Source organism: Pongo abelii, chromosome 6 (genome assembly GCF_028885655.2).
Source record: "Pongo abelii isolate AG06213 chromosome 6, NHGRI_mPonAbe1-v2.0_pri, whole genome shotgun sequence".
NCBI classification, from domain to species: Eukaryota; Metazoa; Chordata; class Mammalia; order Primates; family Hominidae; genus Pongo; species Pongo abelii.
The window spans coordinates 93,758,645-93,780,295 of NC_071991.2; the positions used below are offsets into that span (position 1 = coordinate 93,758,645).

At 35.6% G+C, this 21,651-nt stretch overlaps 1 protein-coding gene and 1 long non-coding RNA gene across 4 annotated transcripts in view; one reads left to right on the forward strand and one right to left on the reverse strand.

Moving 5' to 3' along the window:
• PCLO (piccolo presynaptic cytomatrix protein) overlaps window positions 1-4,967 on the forward strand; it is a 416,642-nt gene extending 411,675 nt beyond the window's left edge. For all 3 annotated transcript variants that reach the window (XM_024249810.2, XM_054559581.1, XM_054559582.1), the window contains one exon: window positions 1,322-4,967. In XM_024249810.2, the coding sequence (XP_024105578.2) occupies window positions 1,322-1,462 (141 nt within the window). In that variant the 3' untranslated portion in view covers window positions 1,463-4,967. The remainder of the gene's footprint in view (window positions 1-1,321) is intronic.
• Window positions 4,334-20,601, reverse strand: LOC129060434 (uncharacterized). Its single transcript, XR_008527149.1, has 3 exons — window positions 20,459-20,601; window positions 6,497-6,722; window positions 4,334-4,513 (listed from the first exon to the last, which is right to left on the reverse strand). It is a non-coding gene; the product is annotated as an uncharacterized LOC129060434 (long non-coding RNA).
• Between the last annotated feature and the right edge of the window lie 1,050 nt (window positions 20,602-21,651).

Consider the following 21,651-nt stretch of genomic DNA (forward strand, 5'->3'; position numbering starts at 1 on the left):
ACTCTCGCCATCTATCACAATACTCCACATCTTTCATCTCCTTACTGATGACCCTGGGTATAATTCATCATACCTTATACACAAAACATTTTGCTTCTGTTATTAGGCTATCAATCCCAGTCTGTCTTGTAACAACAATACCTGTACTTACCTGTCACTGCTTCTATGCTATCAGTTTCTCCAGGCCAAGGCCTAATTTTCATTGCCTACAGCCTGCACAATGCTTTGCACATAGTATGTCTTCAGTAGATATAGAGACAAGGAATGAAAGTAGAAATGGGGGAATGAGAAAAGAGAAAAAAATGTAGGAAGAGAGCATGGTACAGGAAATTAAAGGTTTGAATTAGAGACAAAGATAAAAGATATTACAAAGCAAAAATGTATTGAGAAGATTAACTGATATTAGACTGGAAAGGAGTAAAAAATGAAATGACACTCTGAAGTCTGTGTCAACAAATATATTATCTCACAGAGATTACGTAGTCAGGGGATTTGGAATAGAGAAAGACCAAGAGTTTGTCTGAAATGAATTTGATAAGGCAGAGATTCGAGTGAAAATACACAATGTCACTTGAAATCCCTGAACCAGAAACCAGAAGAGATAGTCATATCTGGAAGTACAAATTTTGAAGTCAGAAGCATAAAAGTTAAGTTTTAGCCAGGAATAAGGGTAAATTATATAACCGAAGGAGATTCTGAAGAGAAAAAGAGAATAAAATTATGAGGATTAATAGCTCCACTGAATGCTCTCTACCTTTCCTTCAACTCATCTTTAAAATGAAAAAAAAAAATTCTTTAGTTTGAGACCCTTGTGATAAGTTCTGCATATGACTTCAGAAAACAGCTTGGAAGTACATACTATAGTAAAATCACCAGAAAATTTAATACTAAATAAAAGCAATGCTCTGTGAAGTTATATTTATTTATTCAGAATTCAGATAATCTTTTATTTGATTTGGCTTTTCGTAAACTAGTAAAAAATTATTTGCCAAAGTTATTTTGTGAAACTTTCCATCAGTTTAAGCATAAACTTAGAATTAGCTGTTATACATTTCTTACCTCGTATTCTCACATTCTTCAGAATGTGTCTTTTCCTTTGCAGAATAATACAAATGTTGATGTCAATTAATTTATATTACATGCAAATCTTTTGAGAACACCTTGATTATCAGTTCTCCTGCAAGTATGTCTGCTACTTCTACTCAGTGTCACCCTCTTTTGTGCTATTTCTTTGATGATTAAATGTCCTTAAAAGAGGTTGAAAACTATACACATATATGTGTATAAATTAAATATGTTTATTTTTGACTATTTTTTCTAGATTTTACTTTTCTCCAATGGAGGGAAGTTTATGAAAAAGACCTTGATTGGTGAAGCCTGTATCTGGCTTGACAAAGTGGATCTCAGAAAAAGAATAGTCAACTGGCACAAACTTTTGGTCAGTCCTACTCAAACACATTGAAGAAACATGTCTTCTCAGGGTATAGAAACTGCTCTAAATAGCCTCACATCAAGACTATAGTTGAATACTATTGTACAAAGCTAAGTTTTGAGAGGCAAACATAAGAGTGGGAACAACAGGAAAAACATACTTAACACCTTGTACATTTATTGTTGTGGATCACACAAAGATATTCAACTGAAAAAGTTCACATACTGAAAACAAAAAGAATGGAGTTCTGAGACCTTGAATTTCCCATGACTGTGAAGAGAAACTGTGAAACAAATTTTGATTACTTAAGATAAAAATCTTTGAGCAGAGTTGAGCTATAGCTTAACACAGAGGCTCAAAGATTAATGTGGTTTTCATGCAGCACAAAGGTAATTCTTTATGCAAAGAAGCCTTGGTTGAAAGGAAAGAACTGATGTAACAAATCTCAGTTTTCAAAACTTCAAAAATCTTCCTTCATCGTCTTCTATTCAGACAACTTGCTGCTTTCAGATTCTGACATAAGATATACCTACAATATGTTTCCAGGGCTGGAAGTGAGGTGGCTGTGTTCTTAGGGAAAATGGAAGAGGAGATATAGAAATTGTGACTTTTAGGCCATATTTTACCAGTTTTCTCTGTGTCTAAATGTAACAAGGGTATACAGCACTGACTTTGGAATCCATGTGGTAAAAGCACATTTGTTTGTGTATAATTTGAAATAATGTAGAGTTGAAGATAATACTAGGTAGAAATAAAATTGAATTTATCTAGAAATAAAACTATGACTGGCTAACAAAGAAGAATGTTGCCCCATAGAATATTGGAATTTTGGTTGAAACCATCAAAATCTTCATAATTTACCATTAAGCCAAGACATCTTCAGTCTATTTACCAAAGGACCTAGAGTAAACTGATATGTTCTAGGAAGCATGATAACTTACTCTTTGTGAAACTGGAAATAAATGTATTATCCTGCACATTTCCTTTCTCTTGAGTGATGCATTGACAGAGAAAGAAAATTCTTTCTCTGGCAAACAAACCGTATTAATCTTGTGACATTGATTAATTAAATGGATCCTCATTTCATAATATTTTATGCTTTTTTTCCTTAATGACAATTCATTTACTGATTGTATCATGAAAACATGACACTAAACTCGAGTTCTCTCTAGTGCTCTATTTTCTTACTTTAGTGACAGTATCACAGTGATCAAGTTCATCAATGTTGGGAAAATATGTGAAAAGTCAACATTTACCTGAGGTTAAAATATACTTTGAGGTTTTTTAATAATAATGAATAAAACAACTAATGTCCAAGTCTTAAAATGAAGCACCCTCTTCTCTATCAGCATTATTAATTAAGGAAGTAACGTAAAGTTGTGGAAAACACACTCAGCAGGGAATAAAACCCTGTCTTCTTGTCTTAGTTCTGCCACTGACTGTGTCACCTTGCACATGTCACTTACACTCACTTTTAAAAATAATTATATATTCTTAACCTTCCAAATGAGATGTTGTGATGATAAATCAATGATCTATGAAAGATGAAAGCACATTTCCAAATATAGTTTTATACACAGAAGTGAGGAATAATTATTACATAGCTTTTTAATTCTCAAATTTTATATGTGAAAAACATCATCTAAACCAATGGCAAGGATTGACATGGATAAAAGCAGTAAATTAGCTACAAAACTTATTTTTTATTTAAAATATAAACTTTAACCTGAATAAAGGTGAAGAATTACATGAAAATGCAAATTTTGTTAACCTAAATTAAATGAATAATGCTGGTCTTACCCTATTCCTATACTCTACCCAAAATAAATAAATCAAATTGCTTCTCAGAGCATTCTGAGCTTAAAACCTGCTGCTTTATTTAAGGGTGAAGTGTTAGTGGAATTAGAGAAAACCATCTCTAGATATTGGTTGGATATTGAATTTTCTCATTTTTAAAGAAAAAATGCTCTAAATTTGAGAGGAATGTAAAGCACTAAAAATAAGAGAATTTCTAATATATCATATATATATATATATGACTTCAGAATACAAATTCACTCTTCCCCAAACTGAGAAAGATAACCATAACTTTTCTTCCCTCTATTTTTTAATCCCCCTCCACTGACAATACAATGTCATTTACCATTGACATTGCTCAAAAATGAGCATGGGAGAGTGGAATCATCAAAGACATTATATTGCTAGTATTTTATTTTTAGAAACTATTAGATCTGCTGATGGTTGCCGTGGATATTTCCAGCAGAAGCTAGCACTTGAAGAAGCCTATAATCATCACTCATAATTGGGGAAGAAAAGGTCCAAGAAGATCTCCTTCTGACATAAAAAGGCTCTGATATTTGCCCTTAAAAGAAAACCCTGATTCATCTCTGATCCTCTTTTGCAGCCACTCATATCCATAGGTATGCATGAGAGTTTGTATGACCAGTTAGCTTTCTTCATTCCAATTGCAATTTCTTTTAGAATAATATAAATAGAGGGATCACCAAAACAAAGATTATCTCTTTGGTAGCTATTTAACCTGAAAGCTTAGGAGTCTTTCCATTATAGAAGCCCCTCCGTTCCAAGGAACTATCGATGGGGCTAGGTCAATCAGCAGAGTTGACAACAGGGCTTCTTTTTGTGCACCAGCATTCCCCTTCAGAGAGCATAAGATCCTGCCAGTGTGCCAAGTTTGCAGCTGACCAAACTTCTAGGTCGTACTGGAATTATTCTATGCAACACTGATCCTTACATGAATGCGTTTCTTCTGAATGATGTCGACTACCCTTCTTACAACAAAACTGTTTCTTTTTTATTGCAAATAGGGCTCTTGGTGTTTTTTACTTTTTTGTACATATCACAGTACATGGTTTTTCACTCTTTAGTTTATTTCATTTTATTGGAATTAACTTTTTTTTATTCTAATACTGACAGAGTTTGTAATCTCTATATAACACGTAATTACTCCAATGACAGCACTTTTACCTTGAAGAGCATCTCAATTTTTCCCACAATTTCATTGAGTCATCAGAGACTGATGTTGCTTCTTGGTTTAAAATTTGGTCCTAAAGAAACTTTCGGCTGTAGAAACAAAAGCACAGAGTGAATTTTTACAAAAGACAGGGAATATAGAATAGTCATTACAGACACAAATAACCCTAGTAGCAAGAAGTTGGTGTTTTCCCTGTTTTTACTTAAGATTAAGAAGATTTTTGGTGACTTTGAACTCTTTGTTTAGATTTCAGTTTAAAATATCAAGACTAAGGGGCATCAATTGTCTTTACTCTTTAATATTGCCCATATTTTAATAAATTACACTAATTAAATGCATATTTTCAGCATACCAGTGGAATTAATTTTGTGGATCACACACATTTAAATAGTCATATTGTGGGAATATTATAGCTGGTAACCAGCTGATATTGATTCTTGTTATAGGAATGACTGTAATGATAGTGGTGGTAGCAGTAGTGATATTAGCGGTGGTGGTGATGTGAAGTAAAATAAAAGTATATATTATATTGTGCCCAATTTATTAGAAATTATTTGATCAATGCTTCATTTCATTAAAATATCATAAAGATGTTTATAGTATTTTTTTACTTTATTATTTAAATCATAACTAACAATATTTTTAAAAACTTATTTTCATTGCTACAATGTCAAATATTCCAAAATCGGCCAACTACAGCTATATATGTGTTATGTGTGACAGAAGTGGTCTTCCTTCCCTCTTTTTGAGCTTGAAATGAAAGTGAAAGAAGACTCAATGAATAATTATGAACTATTTATTTAATAATTACTTGCCTTGGGTGTAATACAGTAATGAATGAGTGAAACAAATATTCTCATTGAATATGATACAATGCTGTTTTCTGTATGTTTCATGTTCTATTATTAAAGGTATCCATTAAGCCAAAATTATTTAATCAAATTCTTTATCTGATAGGTAGATTGAGAGCATTTTCTTAATGCATTACCTTGTACATAAGTATACACTTGGTAAAGTAGACAAAGTTGAAATATTAATTTCATTTGGCATTCAGCATGTGAATATGATTATTGTTTGATTGTGTCTGTATATTTGTTCGGTGACGTGCTCAGGTGCTCCCACTACTGATTAATGTGTGTGCTAATATCCTAAAAACACATATGAGGTTTAAGAAAAAATTTTCTTGTCTGAAAACATAAACATCTTAATAAAACTGATTTTGAAATAAAAACTAAAGTACTTGAAGATATGTCTTGTTTCTAACTATATGTTGCATGCCATGTTGGTGATTTGCTAATGTGTTTTTTTGTTTGTTTGTTTTACCCAAATCCCTTCGGAAAATCTAATGGACAAATGCAAATTCTTGAACTAAGGACTGTATAAATTGACCTGAAAATACATGAGAGTTGCATTTAAAAAAAAATGCTTGTAAATCCGTCTTGAGTTTTACTCTGTGTAAAAATGTCTTGGTTTTGTGATTGTATACAAGATGTATCTTGATAACCTATGTAAATTGTGCTGTATAAAGGCTGTTGCCTCAGCCTTACTAATAAATATTGAAAATATCACCTTTGACTTCTTGTGTTTATCAACTTGATAAATTCATCCTTAATATAAAGATAAAACTTTTCAGGACATCTCTGAAAATTGTATCGTAAATATATTCACTCACCCAGTTTTAAATTTGTATTTCAAATATAGCAGAGATACAGAAAACAGAATTTAAAAAATGCATAGCTTCATAAATGATTGTATGTCAGACATTCTTATAACCACCACCCAGGACAAAAAATTGAACTTTGCCAGCCATCTCATAAGTCTTCCATTCAACTCATCCCTATCATAACTCGTTCCCACCCTTCTAAATGTAACACTATTCTGATTTAATGATAATAATTTCTTGATTTATCACTCACAGAGCCCACAAAACACTAGTGTAGTTGTCTTGTTCTATTTTTAATATTTTTCTAAGCTTCTTTTAATTTACATATTCTCCTCCCCCTCCCTTCTTTTTCAGTGAATTGCCTTTAAAAAAAAAAAAAAAAGAAAAGAAAAAAACTTGGTCTTTGCACCTGTAGGATTCCTCGCAAACTGGGTTTTGCTCATTGCTTACTACAGGGTAGTTAACGAGTTTCTCTGCCTCTGTGTTACTTATACATTGGTATTTTTTTCAATATGCTTGGTCCAAATCATGTTCAATTTCTTTGTCACAAGTCGGTCTTGTATTCTTGGACTGGGAGGCACATATGTCTGGTGGTCTCTTACTTTGTCCTGCTTGTGGCCACTGATGCTCAATCCCTAGAATAAATTTATTAATTAATTAAATGTTGCAAAATGATAATATTATATATCCATCATTATTTCTTCTTTAAATATTTAGAAAAAGATAAACTTCTTTTTAGTCAATATTTGGTTACCCCGTGTTACAGTCTGTACAAGAAATCTAGGATAAAGGCAGAGAAGGCTGGACAATTTCCCTTTATCTGTTTACCGTATTTCAAAATAATAGATAGTTCCCTACCACCCTCCAAAAATAACCAATTCCTTTTTGTTTTTATTTTTAGTGTCATTATAAAACCAAAGATTGAAACATATTTGATATGTTTTAATTATTTGAAGCTGTTATTCGTATTAATGCTCGGATTTACCCTTTTTGGCCAGTTAGGGCATGTCCAAGGGGGCTTACATGTTTACTATATTCTTTGATACTCTCTTGCTATAGCAAGTAAGTTATCTATCATTTTTTAACCTTAAAACAGTGTAAAAAACTAGTTGGTTTAAATTTTTATTTTTTATCATCTCTCTGCAATAATTAAATTTAGGAATGTATTGACACAGATTGATCAAATTTTATGTAATATACTTCTGGTAACCTTTTAAGGGCATTCTTAGGTGAAGTATATATTGGAGTTTTTTTTAAGATAATGCCAGATCTAAAGAGTTATAAATAGATGAATGGTTAAAAAGTTTGGCTTTTTGACTATTTATTTTCTAGGTATTAAAAGCTGAAAATGCTTCACACTACAGTCTAAAGATATTGAAGATTGAGACAAAATAGTTATTATTAAAATATAATGATGAAACTATAATTGCAAAAATTTTGAAATCTTTCCTTCCTGTATAACCAACAACTCCAAAAAAATTGTTTTTTAATTTTGATATTTTTACTTTTTTTGTATTATCATATTTTTTATTTTATTATTTATGAAATGAAGGAAGAGTTTCATGGATTATTTACAAGAAAACCATCTTCCAAAATTTGATTATTTGAAAAGATTAATAAAATGAAAAAAATCCATGCCAATCAAAAGAGAAAACCAAGTTACCATAATCAGATATGAGAAATGTTCATGGATGTCAAGATATCTACCCAATAACGAAAAAAACCAAACCAGCAATGTATAAAAATGATAAGAATCATGATCAAGTTAAATTATACTATTTACATAAGAGTATTTTAATATTGGGAAATGAATTAATGAAATCTACCACATTAATATGCTAAGGTATAAGAATGATAAGGTACTGTGATATATCTGATGAAATTAAAAATTCATTCATAATAAAAACATTATAGCACACTTGGAGTGGAATGGTACTCTTTAAATCTAATGAATTGTATCTATATATAAAACTTGGTGAATGGCTTTTCTTTTGAGACCAGAAACAAAACAAGTATGCCTATTGTATCATTTCTATTTAATATTGTATCAAAGATCCCAGTCATGTATCAAGGCAAGGAAAAAAATACAAATAATTGAACAAGAAGCAGAAAGGAAAATTATAATTATTTGTAGATTATATGTCTTTATGCATAGAAAATCCAAACACTCAACAATTTTCTTTAGAATATACAAGTGAATTTGTCAATTCTACTAGATGCAAATGAAATTGTTACAACATAATTTTTATTATCATCAAAGGTATGAAATGCTTAGGAATAAATTAACAAAGAGGTTCAAGACCTCTGCAAAGAATGTTGTTAAGATAATATATTAAATAAAACCTGAACACCATGTTCATTGATTGAAAAAGTTGAATATTGTAGTGGTACTCAACTCTTCCCAAATCACAAATGCAGATATTCAATGCAACCACATTTTTTCTTGTTTCTTTTTTTTTTTTTTTTTTTTTTTGAGACGAGTCTCGCACTGTCGCCCAAGCTAGAATGTAGTGGTGCGATCTCGGCTCACTGCAACTTCCACCTCCCAGGTTCAAGCGATTCTCCTGCCCCAGCCTCCCAAGGAGCTAGGATTACAAGTGCACGCCACTACACCCGGCTAATTTTTGTATTTTTAGTAGAGTTGGGGTTTCACTATGTTGGTCAGGCTGGTTTCGAACTCTTGACCTCGTGATCCGCCCGCCTCAGCCTCCCAAAGTGCTGGGATTACAGGCGTGAGCCACTGCGCCCGCCCAATGCAACCATATTTTTAAATATATGTGAAATTTCACAAGAAGATTACAAATTTATGTTGATGCACAAAATGCCAAGAAATTCAAAGCATACTTGAAGAGGAAGAACAAGATTGAAAATTATTTTCTAATGATTATCAAGACTCATAAAAGTACACCAGTTACACTCTAGACAATCCTAAGGAATAAAAAAAAAGTACCAAAGTTAAAAGAGTATAGTACTGACACAGGATAGATAAATTGAACAACAGAACAAAATAGTGAGACCAGCAGACTAACACACAAATATATATAACACAGGAGGCAAAATAGATCTGCGATAAAATCATGACTTTTAATGAATAGTGTGGGTCGATTAACTGCTTGAAAAGATAAAACTGGATCTTACTTCACACAGTTAGCAAAAATAAATTGCATTTAATTTTAAAACTTCAATATGAAAGTCAAATTTATAAAACATTTAGAGGATAATATAGAAAAAATTTTATAAACTCAAGTTATAAAAAATTCTTAAGACAGAAAAATACTAATCAAAAGGCAAATCTGATAAATGCAACTACATAAAAATAAAGACTTCTGTTTCTCATAAATTATAAAAATATTGATAAGAAATGCCACAAAATTCAGAAAGATATTTGTTATCTAAAGCAATTTTAAAAGGACTACTGTCAAGAATACATAAATAAATTAGAGGACAAAAAAATTCAAATGATTAATAAGCGTGCATGGATGCCCAGCCTCGTTAGTTTCTGGTTAATTCCAGTTTAAACGACAATGAGACATCATATGCACATTACATTGGTAAAAATATATTCTAGGGAACTCAAACATTGGCAATGTATTAACAATTCTCATGTAAGTATAAATTGATATAAGCATAAATTGGTAGAACCATTTTTTTAAATAGCTTGAAATTACCTTGTAAAGTTAAATGCCTTTACAAAGTAAATGCCTTATAATTGAATAATTTCATTCCTAGATACAGATATCAGAAAAATTTTTGAAAATGTGCACCAGGAGACACGTCTAAGCTTCCACTCAGATGGGTTTGGCAACTGTTATGATTGGTATGTGACCTTGCCTTACCCATCATTAAATATTTTTGATATCATCCTTGCAAGCATGTTTATATTGGTGTCATTCTTTATAGCTACAAACTCAAAACAACCCAAACATCAATAATAAAATAGGTAAATGTTTTACAGTATATTAATGCAACAGAATAACATGAAACAATAAAAATGAACAAACAAGAGCTACACATGTCAATATGAATGAGTTTTATATATATGTGGACAAAAAATATAGTGTGATTGTAATAACTATGAAAATTCAGGGGATGATTATCACAAAAGAAAGGATAGGTTACCTCATAGGGGAATAAGTAGACGTAATTGTCTAAGGGAAGATAAGGAGGGAAGAATGAAGACTTAAATACTTAAATTCAATGCCTAAGTAAATCCTCTTCCTTCTCCTCTCCCACTCCAAATACATTTGTCATTATCTTCATGACATGACAGGAATTTACAACTGGAAGCAAGGAATCCATTGAAGTTCTCTCTCTCCAGCAAGAGACTAGGAGATAGGGACAGTATCTTCCTTGATTACTGCATTTTAAAGGGACGGCTCCATCATCCTTGAGAAAGACCATCCTGGTCTATAAAACTGACTTCAGGCAGGCTTTGAGTCTAGAAGCCTATCTATTCTTTCTCCAAAAGCATTCCAGATTTTAAAAAGGAGGAGGAGGAGGAAGAGAGGTGGAGGAGGAGGATTAGGAGGTGGAGGAGGAAGAGGAGGAGGGAAAAGAAGGAAGAGGAGGAGGAGGAGGAAGAAGAAGGAGAAGGAGGAAAGGAGAAGGAGGAAAGAAGAAAGAAGAAAGAAGAAGAAGAAGCCTGTCACTGTCATGAGTGTGGTCAAGCTGAGGGAAATGTTAAGACCAAGTTGGTCACATTCTTAACTTCCCAACCACTTGCCACCTTCAGCACACACACACACACACACACACACAACTGAAGTGGAAATAGCCTTGAAAGTGAGTTGTCACTAACCTGACCAAAAGCATATTGAAATCGTAAATTTACCCTAGAGTAGAAGACAAAAATAAGGTCGGTAAAATCTGTAACCTCTTCTCCGGAAGGTAAACAATCAAAAAGATTGGCCAGTGGTGGAATAGGTTAATTAACACCTTCCAAAAGACGTTCACTCTCAAATCTGTGAACAAATAGTTGAGACAATTTACTAATTTGAGAATTTTGTATTTTTTTTATTTTCATAGATTTAGAGGGTCCAAATGCAGTTTTGTTACATGGATTAATTTGGGAATTTTTAACCTGCTATCACTTTTCACACTTTTTAAAATTACAACTACTATCTCAATTGCATTTTTACTTTTGTTTTGAAAGAACAAAACACAAGATTTATTCAAGGCCACCTCATTAAGATAAATTAAATGAATAGATCAATTATTTCAAGGTATACAGATTTATGTGGGTAGCCACAGTATTTTCAAGTAAGGTTATTCTGTGTACAAGAGACTATATGACTTAGTTTTAAAAAATACAGAATATTTAGTCAGGAGAATTGGGCTGTAAACCATAATTTTGACACTAATTAGTGCTACAACACTGGGCGGGTATCCTTAAGGCCCCAGGTTTCCCAAGTTAAAGAGTTGTACTACATCACCCACAATGTTCCCCACAGATCTAACAAAACTGACAACACTATTGCATTCTTTAAATAAAACCTTTCTGTTGTCTTGCTTGTTGCGCATTTATACATAATTCCTCAAAAAAGTCACTATAATTAGCCAAGATTTAAAACTAAATTTTAATACTCAATCTGAGTAAATATCTGAATCTAAATACATGTAACCAATAAAATAAGGCTCACTTTCTGGGCAATGTATTGTGCTTCTGCTAGAACCCTGTCCAGTTCCATAATTTCTGGTATTTCCAGTTTTTTCCTGAACCTCATGATTTGTTCATATAATTGTCATAATTCTTAGTTTTTAGATTTTTAAGCACAATAGAAAGGTATGGAGGACAATTACGAGGCAAACCAATAAGCATAAGCATAATCTAATCTTTGATCATGATCAAGAAATACCAGTATTATGACTGGGCCATTTCATGTATGTGCCCATCATCCTACTTCTGGAGAGGTCATTGACAAAGGTGGCTAATGTCATCTAACCAAATCATTTTGACTACTTCATTGTTCACTATATCTTCTTTCATATATGCTTTCTTAGGCATTAACTTAAGATTCAAAAATCTTCACACTCTGTACCGGTTCCCATGTGTCCACCCACATTCTATCCTAGACCTTCTTGTCTCTGATCCTCCAGTCTTTTCCCCCCAGGCCCCTCACCAGCCATCAAGGCCATTAGTAAATGTCCAGAAATCTGTATATATTATCCCCTCAGGCCATTTCTCCTTCCTCGGACTGGATGACCAGGTTCTTCATTTTCACCTCCACGTGTTGGGAAGATGTTTTCTCTCTACTGATTATCAAGTAATGCTACAGTCTGCTGTCCTCCATTTTCAGTTTGAGCTCAAATACTGAGACTGCCTGTCTATAAATCCAGCATGGGTATTTTTCTTTTTCTTCAGCTGGTCTTATTAAATGCACTGAGTAAAGAGCACTGGTACAACCATCCTGAGTGACATGTGGGTCTAGGCCACCTGCTCATGCAGCCTGCCTGTGCCCTTGTTGTTGCTTAAACTTGATCTCCAATGTAGTACTTTTAACTTGTGATTGACTGCTGCTGAGTCTGCTGACTTTATGACACCGTAGATCTAAGAGAGCCAGTTCATTATGGGCAGTTCCGGGAACATGCTTACTTGGTGCCCCACGATCAAGTGTTTCATCTGTACTAGGGCCAACTGTCATGCCAAAAGGTGATTCTCAAATGGAGTATAATTCCCCACTGCAGATGTTGTGGCCTTGCTTCAGAATCCCAGTAGGATACACTAAGATTCTCCCACTGGGGTTTGCCATAAACTTATATTCCATCTTCTCCCACCACTGACATTTATAGCAATTTAGAGCCTGACAGATTACATGATCGAAGTGGTAGGGCTGCTTGACCCACATCCTCAACCAGCTGCAGAGCCCTTTTCTATTCTAGAACTCATTTAAAGCTATCATCCTTTCATATCACTGGACTTAAGGGCTAGACAATATTGTTATGTTCAAAATGTGTTCCAGCCACGATACAAAAAGGTCTTTCAGGTGTGGTGCTTCCTTTTCTGTGATAAGGGCAAGAAAATACATAAATTTGACCTTTACTTTGCAGGGGACACCTCAAATGCCCCTGATCACTGGACCCCTAAAAACCTGACTGAAATTGCAGTTTTCAGAAATGTGTCTTTGCAAGGCTTCCAAAATACTAGCCACTGTTTTTTGAACTGTCGAAATCAGTATAGTGTCATCAATAAAATAAATAAATAAATCATAATGAATCAACAAATCAATGTAATAGCCTATGAAGTGTCCAGATGGTTGAGATCAATTTAAAATATATTATGACAAAGGGTTGAAAGAGTTAATATAGTCCTAGGGTAAAACTGTAAGTGAATATTGCTGTCCATTCCACATATATGAAAATTTCCGTGATTTTTTCTGATCAGAATTTTTTTAAATTATGCATTTGCAAAATCCACGTCTGCACACTACATTACCTGAAGCCTTAATATCGGCTCTAGCAATAATACCACCCATGGTATAGTAGCTACAACAAGAACTATTACTTGGCTGAGCTTACAGTAACTATAATCTATATTTATTCTCCAGGATCCATTTATTTTACCCGTGGGGAAGAATGGTAAGTTAAACAGAGATATCCTAGGGCCACACATCCCTGCATCCTTTAGCTCTTGAATGGCATATTTATTCTGCCTTTCCTCCCTGTCCCCCAGAGACACACTGATTTACTATCTTGGTACAGGTAGGAGGGAGGAATAATTTCAGAGGTTTCCACTTGGTCTTTCCAAGAAGTCCAAAGACCAAACATAGGGAATATGCCAAATGCCAGGTAAAATACCAATTGCATATTGAAGACCAGGAAATGACCACCAGGTATGTCTGTGAACACAGTGAATCCACTCTAGGCCAGGCTTTAGCAGACTCTATTTATTATATGGCTCCTGTAAATCTCCACCCTAACTAGAGCGCCGTGATGATTCACTGAGTCACCAGGTATCAACATCAACTCAGAAATCTGTTCAACATTCCTCTGAGTACTTCTTTTTTCCTAGTAAATGGTCACATGGGTAAATAACTAGAAGTCCCTTTGAGAAAAGACTTGGGGAATCATTACAGTATATACATGCTTGGTATTGGAGACTTGTTCCTTTATGGGCACATGGTCATCTCTTTAGTAAATGAATCCTGAAACTCAAAATTAATTTAGGCGTGAGAACTAGGCAAAGCATTGTAACTTTATGTGTGGCAACTGGCCTCAGCCTCCCGCTTCTTCATTCTAGCTTATTTCTGATTGTAGATGTCAAGCAGCTCACTCATTAGCTACCCATCTATTTTGCCCCTAGTGATGCCATATTGTATTAACAATCTCCATAACTCCCTGAAAGTCAAGCCCCCTTGACTACTCCAATCTTGTGTGTCCCCTGCTTTTGTCTGTTAAGCCCTGCCACTTAGCCTCAATTATTCAGGGTCTCATCATGCTCATGAATACTAATCAGACCTGTTCTGGGAGCCCCTCTCCATCCAACTGCCCGTCATTCTGAGATGAGCTGCCACTGAACTTAAGGATGCTGCTGCCCTCACCAATTGATTCCTGTTGGCTGAAGGACTCCCTGTGACCTCCCATGAAGCATAACATTTAATGAGGCTTCTGGCCCTACATGTCATGCATTCCATCACGCCCACATTCCTGAGCCTTTTGCTTCTGCCAGGCAACCCAGGCATTTCCACTTTGCTCGGCCAGGGTCATCACTTATTCCTGGCTTCGAAGAGCCACTCTTAGCAGAAAGTTTGTTCTGTTTTCTGGGGTCCTTACCAGGGTGTAAAATCAAATGTCTCAAAAAAAGTGCTTCCAAGTCCATTGTTCTTATTCAGTCTTTCACTCTGGCTTCCTTGATCAAGCACCCTCAAACCTAACCCCAGGGGTGATCCCTTGGCTACTGTTTGTACATTGTAGCATATTCCTGAAACCCCTTCAGTTTATAAACTCATGTCTCCCTCATCAGCCCAGCATGTCTCCAGTTAGACTGTGCTAGAATTCAGTCATAGTTTTCAGCTTTATAATCAGGATAGGCAGGAGGGGCAACTCTTGAGAAGGTCACCTGTCATCTTGCAAAGGAGAGGCTGCTCTGTAGCTTTTTCCTGTGGGGGAGCAGTACTAGCTTTTACTAGGGAGGGACAGACTTCTCCCTTTTGCAAATTCTGAGGGTCAGAGGAGTCTGAAAAGCCACAATTCTCAGGGATATTGTCAAAGTAAAAATTGCACTGGAAGGCAAAGAAGACTTTATTCAAAGCTGCTAAAACAAAAGAGAGAGGTCGTCTGAAGTCAACTCTATTGAAACAAACGGAAGGAGGAATTTTCAGAACTGGGGTGATCTATTGGAAAAGTGCTGAAGGACATGGGGTGGGGGTTGGGCAGTTGATCAGTGAGATGTGCTAATCCTGAGTTTGCAAATGTTTTTTCTCAATTATTAGGCCATCCATGTTTGCTAATTGGTGCGCATAAATGTTAGGCTCCCATTCGCACACAGAAACTGAAAGATAGGTACACTATCTTTCCTCGAAATTATATGTCAAAAGAGTGGCTTCTAAGTCCTCAAGAAAGACTTTCCTGGATTATGACAGGACCTCAGGGGCTTTAAAGCCATCCCCGTCAGCGTTGATTCAGGTGTTCCAGTTCTATCTGGTAGGGTTCCAGAGATCCTAACCACAGCCCTAACCTTAAGGGAAACCTGTACTGTCTTTGCTGAACATTAAAATGTCTCTGGAGCCTCTGTAGTTCTCACTATGAAATCCCGAGTCTGCTTCTCAACAACTATCAGCTCTTCCATTGCAGGAAGTAAAGGCTTCTTCCTAAACTACCATAAAGGGCCTCTGGCTATCACAGCTAACTTTACAAATTTGTCAACTTCCTTATCATTTATCATTATACCTCTATAAAGCAACAATTCAACTTAGTAGTAAATATCAGTTCTGCTGTCCTTATAGGCATTGTTCACTCTGTGTCTTTCAAATGCCTTGATCCTCACACCAAGGACATTCCTCTCCCTGGGAACTTTTCCTAAGTCATCACTCCTGAAATCAGCAGCAATTGGGCTGCCACCTTATTCAGAAATTATCTATGCTTTGCATTTCAGATGATGTATTTCCTTTTTAAGTGTTAAATATTCTTTATTTGATATTACACATACACCACACTAAAATGCCTTTCAATAAGTACAAGAAACTTTTTTTTTTTCAGACAGAGTCTTGTTCTGTTGCCCAGGCTGGAGGTCAGTGGTGTGCGATCTCGGCTCACTGCAACCTCCACCTCCTGGGTTCAAGCGATTCTCCTGCCTCAGCCTGCCAGGTAGCTGGGATTACAGGCATGTGCTAACACACTTGGCTAATTTTTGTATTTTTAGTAGAGATGAGGTTTCACCATATTGGCCAGGCTGATCTTGAACTCCTGACCTCAAGTGATCCACCCACTTCAGCCTCCCAAACTGCTAGGACTACAGGCATGAGCCACCACACCTGGCCAAGGAACCATTTTAGATACAGGAAATTCTAATTAGGTTGATATAGTTAAAACCAAAAAGATAAAGTAGACTTTGCCACCTTATCTTCAGCCCAGCCTTTAGGAGGCAAATAACACAAAACACAAATGAGTCTTGCTTGGTTCTGAGAAAGAGGGGGGATTTCCCCAGTATTTAAATATAGTCACATAACAAGTTATATACATCTAAATATAAAACCAATCTCTAATAGGTTTTAAGATGGCATGCACCATCTTTGTGGAAAGTTGAACATTATTGACAAAGTCCAATCATATCTTTAGAAGACGAAAACAGTGATAGCATTTACTGAATCAGAATTACTATTAACGTTCAAAAAACCAAACATATTAATTTAACCACAAGCCAGTCTTAGTTAAGTCAGGACTGCCCAAGAAAAATATTCTGTCAGTCATTCATGATCAGAATTCTGATGTATGAGATCTATTAAATCATGGTACACATAAAAAAAGTCACAAGACATACCACAGAAATACAAACTACCATCAGAGAATACTATAAACAACTCCACGCAAATAAACTAGAAAATCTAGAAGAAATGGATAAATTCCTGGACACATACACCCTGCCAAGACTAAACCAGGAAGAACTTCTGAACAAAAATCTTCTTGCCTTTCTCATCATCACCCATATTTAATTCTCTCTCATCGCTGGTGCTATGAAGATTTCTGTTCAAAAGCCAGACATCTTGCTAAGTCCAGTATGGTACCTTATTTGCCAACTAGAGAGTGAATGATCCAGTCTCCCCAACCCCCTTTTGTCACCTGTTTTCTCAGACCACTCTCTGTGTCAGTTTGGGTCCTCTGAGTAGACACCAGGACAGGATTGGATGTCCAAGGGATTTGCGGGTGTATTGCCTTTGAAGGAAGAGCCTTCAGACTGAGATGGAAACATCATGACTGTGAAGAATGAAAAGAAAAGGAAGGATTGGGAAGGAAGGACTCCTTCAGACTGCAGAACAGTTCTGAAAAACTCTTGGGCACACTAAGGTGGTGGAGGGCGCTTCAAAGAAAATGTGTTCATTAGAGGAAGTGTCACTTTGAGCAGGCATGGACTGGCTCTACCCTGCTGTGCTTGACCATTGTCTGGGAGCAGCTTATAGGACGTGTGGCCTCAGTGCTCAGGAGGGGAGCAGCTAGAAATTGTTGATCAACTACCCTCCCACAGGAGGTTTTTATGAAGATCTGAGCAGGGCATTTCCACAGCCATCACAGCATGTCATTTACAAGAGCTCTTTATAAAATATGAAAAAGTAGGATAGAGAAATCTAATGGCAATTAAAACTTAAGGCCATAGGGAAAAATGGGATTCAGTTTGGAATTAGAAATCAGTGCACCTCATATTCCATTCTATCTTGGAGAGCAATAAACATTATTTTCTTCCTAGTATGTTTTAAGTATAATTTTGGTTTCCTCAAATAGTCTATTTCTTATACCAAGTATGATATTGTATATGTGAAGTTTGCCCTTTTAAAAAATTTATACAAAGAGAATGCTAAAAATGCTGAGATAACTAGAATAACATTGGCCCAGTGCTTTCTTAGTTGATGGGTAAACAAGAAAAAGATAACTTTTTCACTAAATCATTTTGGATAGCTTGATGTTCTTTTAATGTGTAAGAAAAAAATGGTTTAGCCTGGTGTAAACATGCCTTTGATTTCTGAATTTTAATGTTGGCTTTTAATGATGGTGCAGCATACTCTTAGCAGTGCTTGAAATGCCTCTTTAGTACATACTTCAAAGGAATGCTCAGAGCTGCTGCCTCTGCATTTGTTTAGTACTCTCATAAAGTGGAATTTGAAAGTGTGTCTGCTCCCAGGGAAAAAAAAATCCCAGGACCTAGATACATTGATAGATGTAATTGAGATTGAAATTATTGTTTTCATTGAGGTCTAGGGTCTCAGTTCAAACATAGCTAGCCTATTGCCATTCTATTGGGTACTTTTTATGCTGTCTTCTGTTCTTTTTTTTTTCTATTTGTTAGTGTTGTCCTTCATCATCATCATCGCTACCATCAATAACATTATCAAAAATTACCATTAAAAGTATCACTTTGTCTTTAATATGTTAAGCATTATTGCTCAATGTGAGCTGAATGTTTTTAGTTTCCTTCCTATGCACAGTAGGAGAGAGTCAGGGCTGGAGGCCAAATACTTGTAGGTTAAAACTAAAAACTCAAACCCATAGTCCTCAGAAACATCAAGACCAAATGTTGGGGTCTTGAGTCAGGAGATGGGAGAGAGGAAGCGCTTATGGGAAATGTTTTATTCCAGTCATCGTGAAGTTCAGCCTATCTTAGACATGAAGACCCCTGACAAGCATTCACAGTAGAATATTTTTATGAAAGCTGTTCTGAGATCGAAGGGGCCAAGCAGTCTTGATGATGGGGGTTAATTCCTAAACATTTCAATCAGTTTCCCCATAGTCCCTGAATATTTTTGACATCTGGATGTTTGAAGTGCAAAATCTGTATTTCAAGACACTTACCTAAGGAGCAAAGTTCATTATTATTCAGTGGTGTTTTATTTACTGATGTTTAGAATTCATTCTTAAAAACTCTTATCAAGCTATAGGTACTTGCTCACTACAGTCACTTTTCTTCCCTAAGATACGCTGTTAACTTGGCATTTAAAAAAATTTTTTTTTTCTTCCCTCAGCTTCTGGACTCAATATCAATAAGGCAGCTAATGTTGATAAAAGAAGACACATTCTATGCATTTTAAAGAAAAATGCAATTTATTTTTAAAACCCCATTCCAGTGAATATTTTAAAATATTTTATTCAATAATTAATATCTCTCCAAAAATCCAGCTTACTGCTTCTCATTGTTCTTTCATATTAGCTTGAATTACTGATTACCTGAATATAGCACGCTGCTAAAGGAAAAGGTTGAAATAGTCTGAAAATTCCAGATCCATCTTTGCTTTTCTAGATATATTCTGCTAAAGCGTCTCCTGCTCCAGCATTTGTGAATCACGCCCTCTGCTGGAGCCCCGAGTTCAGTTGAACTGAGTTCAGTTTAATACTGAATGAGTATGCCTAGTGCACTAGAAAAACTCTTTAATCAATGATGACCCAGTTAACAGAGAAGATGCACAAAATCTGTGCCTAGCAGTCCCTCAGAAATGAGACCCTTTCTGCTGTGATCTATTTATGTTTTATTTCTTAAATATCTAATGAGGCTAAGTCAGATTTTTCTGACAGCTTTGGGTCCTCAGCTTTCTGCATTCATCATTTCCTGTCTGTAACGGCAAAATCTGTATTTAAAGTATTTTATTCTTTTATTTTCTTCAACCTATACAGATATATAGGTAGAAGATCTATATCCAATACAAATATACCCTTCTTATCTTTTCCCTCAAAATATTTTGCAGAGACCTTTGTCCTCCACAAAAGGGGACTTTATGCAAAGAGTGTAGTAGTGTAGTGGGATGGAAGAGAAGGTTCCCCTGTTTAAAAAAATATATTTGATATCAACCCAAATCAATGCTTTCTACCTTTCAACACCCCCAATATCCCACTCAGGCTGTTCTAAAAGGATCTACAAAGTAGTTCCTATAGGAAACAGAAATTGATCTGTTTGCAGTTTTTAAAAAATATCCTGATACTGTTATTCCTCTGCATCTTACATCAAAAAAGCACACAATTTCTATCAACATAAAGGATCATGTTTTAGAAAATCTGGATATACTAAGATCCATTTTTTTCCTTTCAAATCTGTATTAGTCTGGGTTCTCTAAACAGAAGCAATAGGAGATAGCTAGGTAGGTGATTGATTGACAGACAGATAAATAGATAGATAGGTAGATGGATAGATACACAGACATCCAGATAGATAAATTTGCCATAGGAGTTGGCTCACATAATTACGGAGGCTGAGAAGTCCAAAATTTGCAGTCAGCAAGCTGGAGACTCTGGAGAGCCGGCGGTATAGTTCCAGGTCGAGTTTGAAGGCCTGAGAACCAGGTGAGCAGATGATGTAAGTTCCTGTCTGATTTTGAAGGCCTGAGGACCAAGAGAGATGATGGCATAAGTTTCCGTGTGAGTTCAAAAACAGAAATAGACCAATGTCCCCATTCAAAGACAGAGAGAAAGAATTCTTTCTTACTCAGCCTTTTATTCTACTCAGGTCTTTCAGCAGATTTGGATGAGGCCCAGCCACATTGGGAAGGGCAATCTGCTTTACTCAGTTTACTAGTTCAAATGTTAATTTCATCCAGAAACATCCTCACAGACACACCCAGAAATTATGATTTTTCTGGGTACCCCTTGGCCCAGTCAAGTTGACACAAAAGTTCAACCATCACAAATCTACTCCTTGCCAGTTTGGCACTCATATGCATCTTCTTAAACATATTTTATCTCCAAATAAAGAAAATAACAAATTCGTAATTCCAACTAATGTGATAAAACTACCGTGCATAGAACTGAAAATGCATTAACCCCTTCCCCAGGAGAGGAGGCAAAGTCCTTGAGGGGTGTTTACTCTTATCCTTGATATCCTATAACTTAAGTACTGAGATGTAAAATTGACAATACTTAAATACTATGATATAGCTGGGCATGGTGGCTCCCACCTGTAATCCCAGCACTTTGGGAGGCTGAGGCAGGCAGATCACTTGAGGTCAGGAGTTCAAGATCAGCGTGGCCAACATGGTGAAACCCCATCGCTACTAAAAATACAAAATTAGCCGGGCATGGTGACACATGCCTGTAATTCCAGCTATTCAGGAGGTTGAGGCAGGAGAATCACTTGAACCCAGGAGACAGAGGTTTCAGTGAGCCGAGATGGCACCATTGCACTCCAGCCTGGGCAACAAGAGTGAAACTCTGTCTCTAAATAAATAAATAAATAATATGATATAAAGTCAATACATGTTATGTTACATGAAAAGAGAACAGGAAACGAAAGAAAACAAAGGGACGTATATAGCCTGCTGGCAGCAGATCTTAGACTTCCCAGCTTCCATAATTGTATGAGTCAATTTCTTATGGTAAATCTAGGTATCTATCTATTTATCATTTATCTATCTATGCACACACACACACACACAC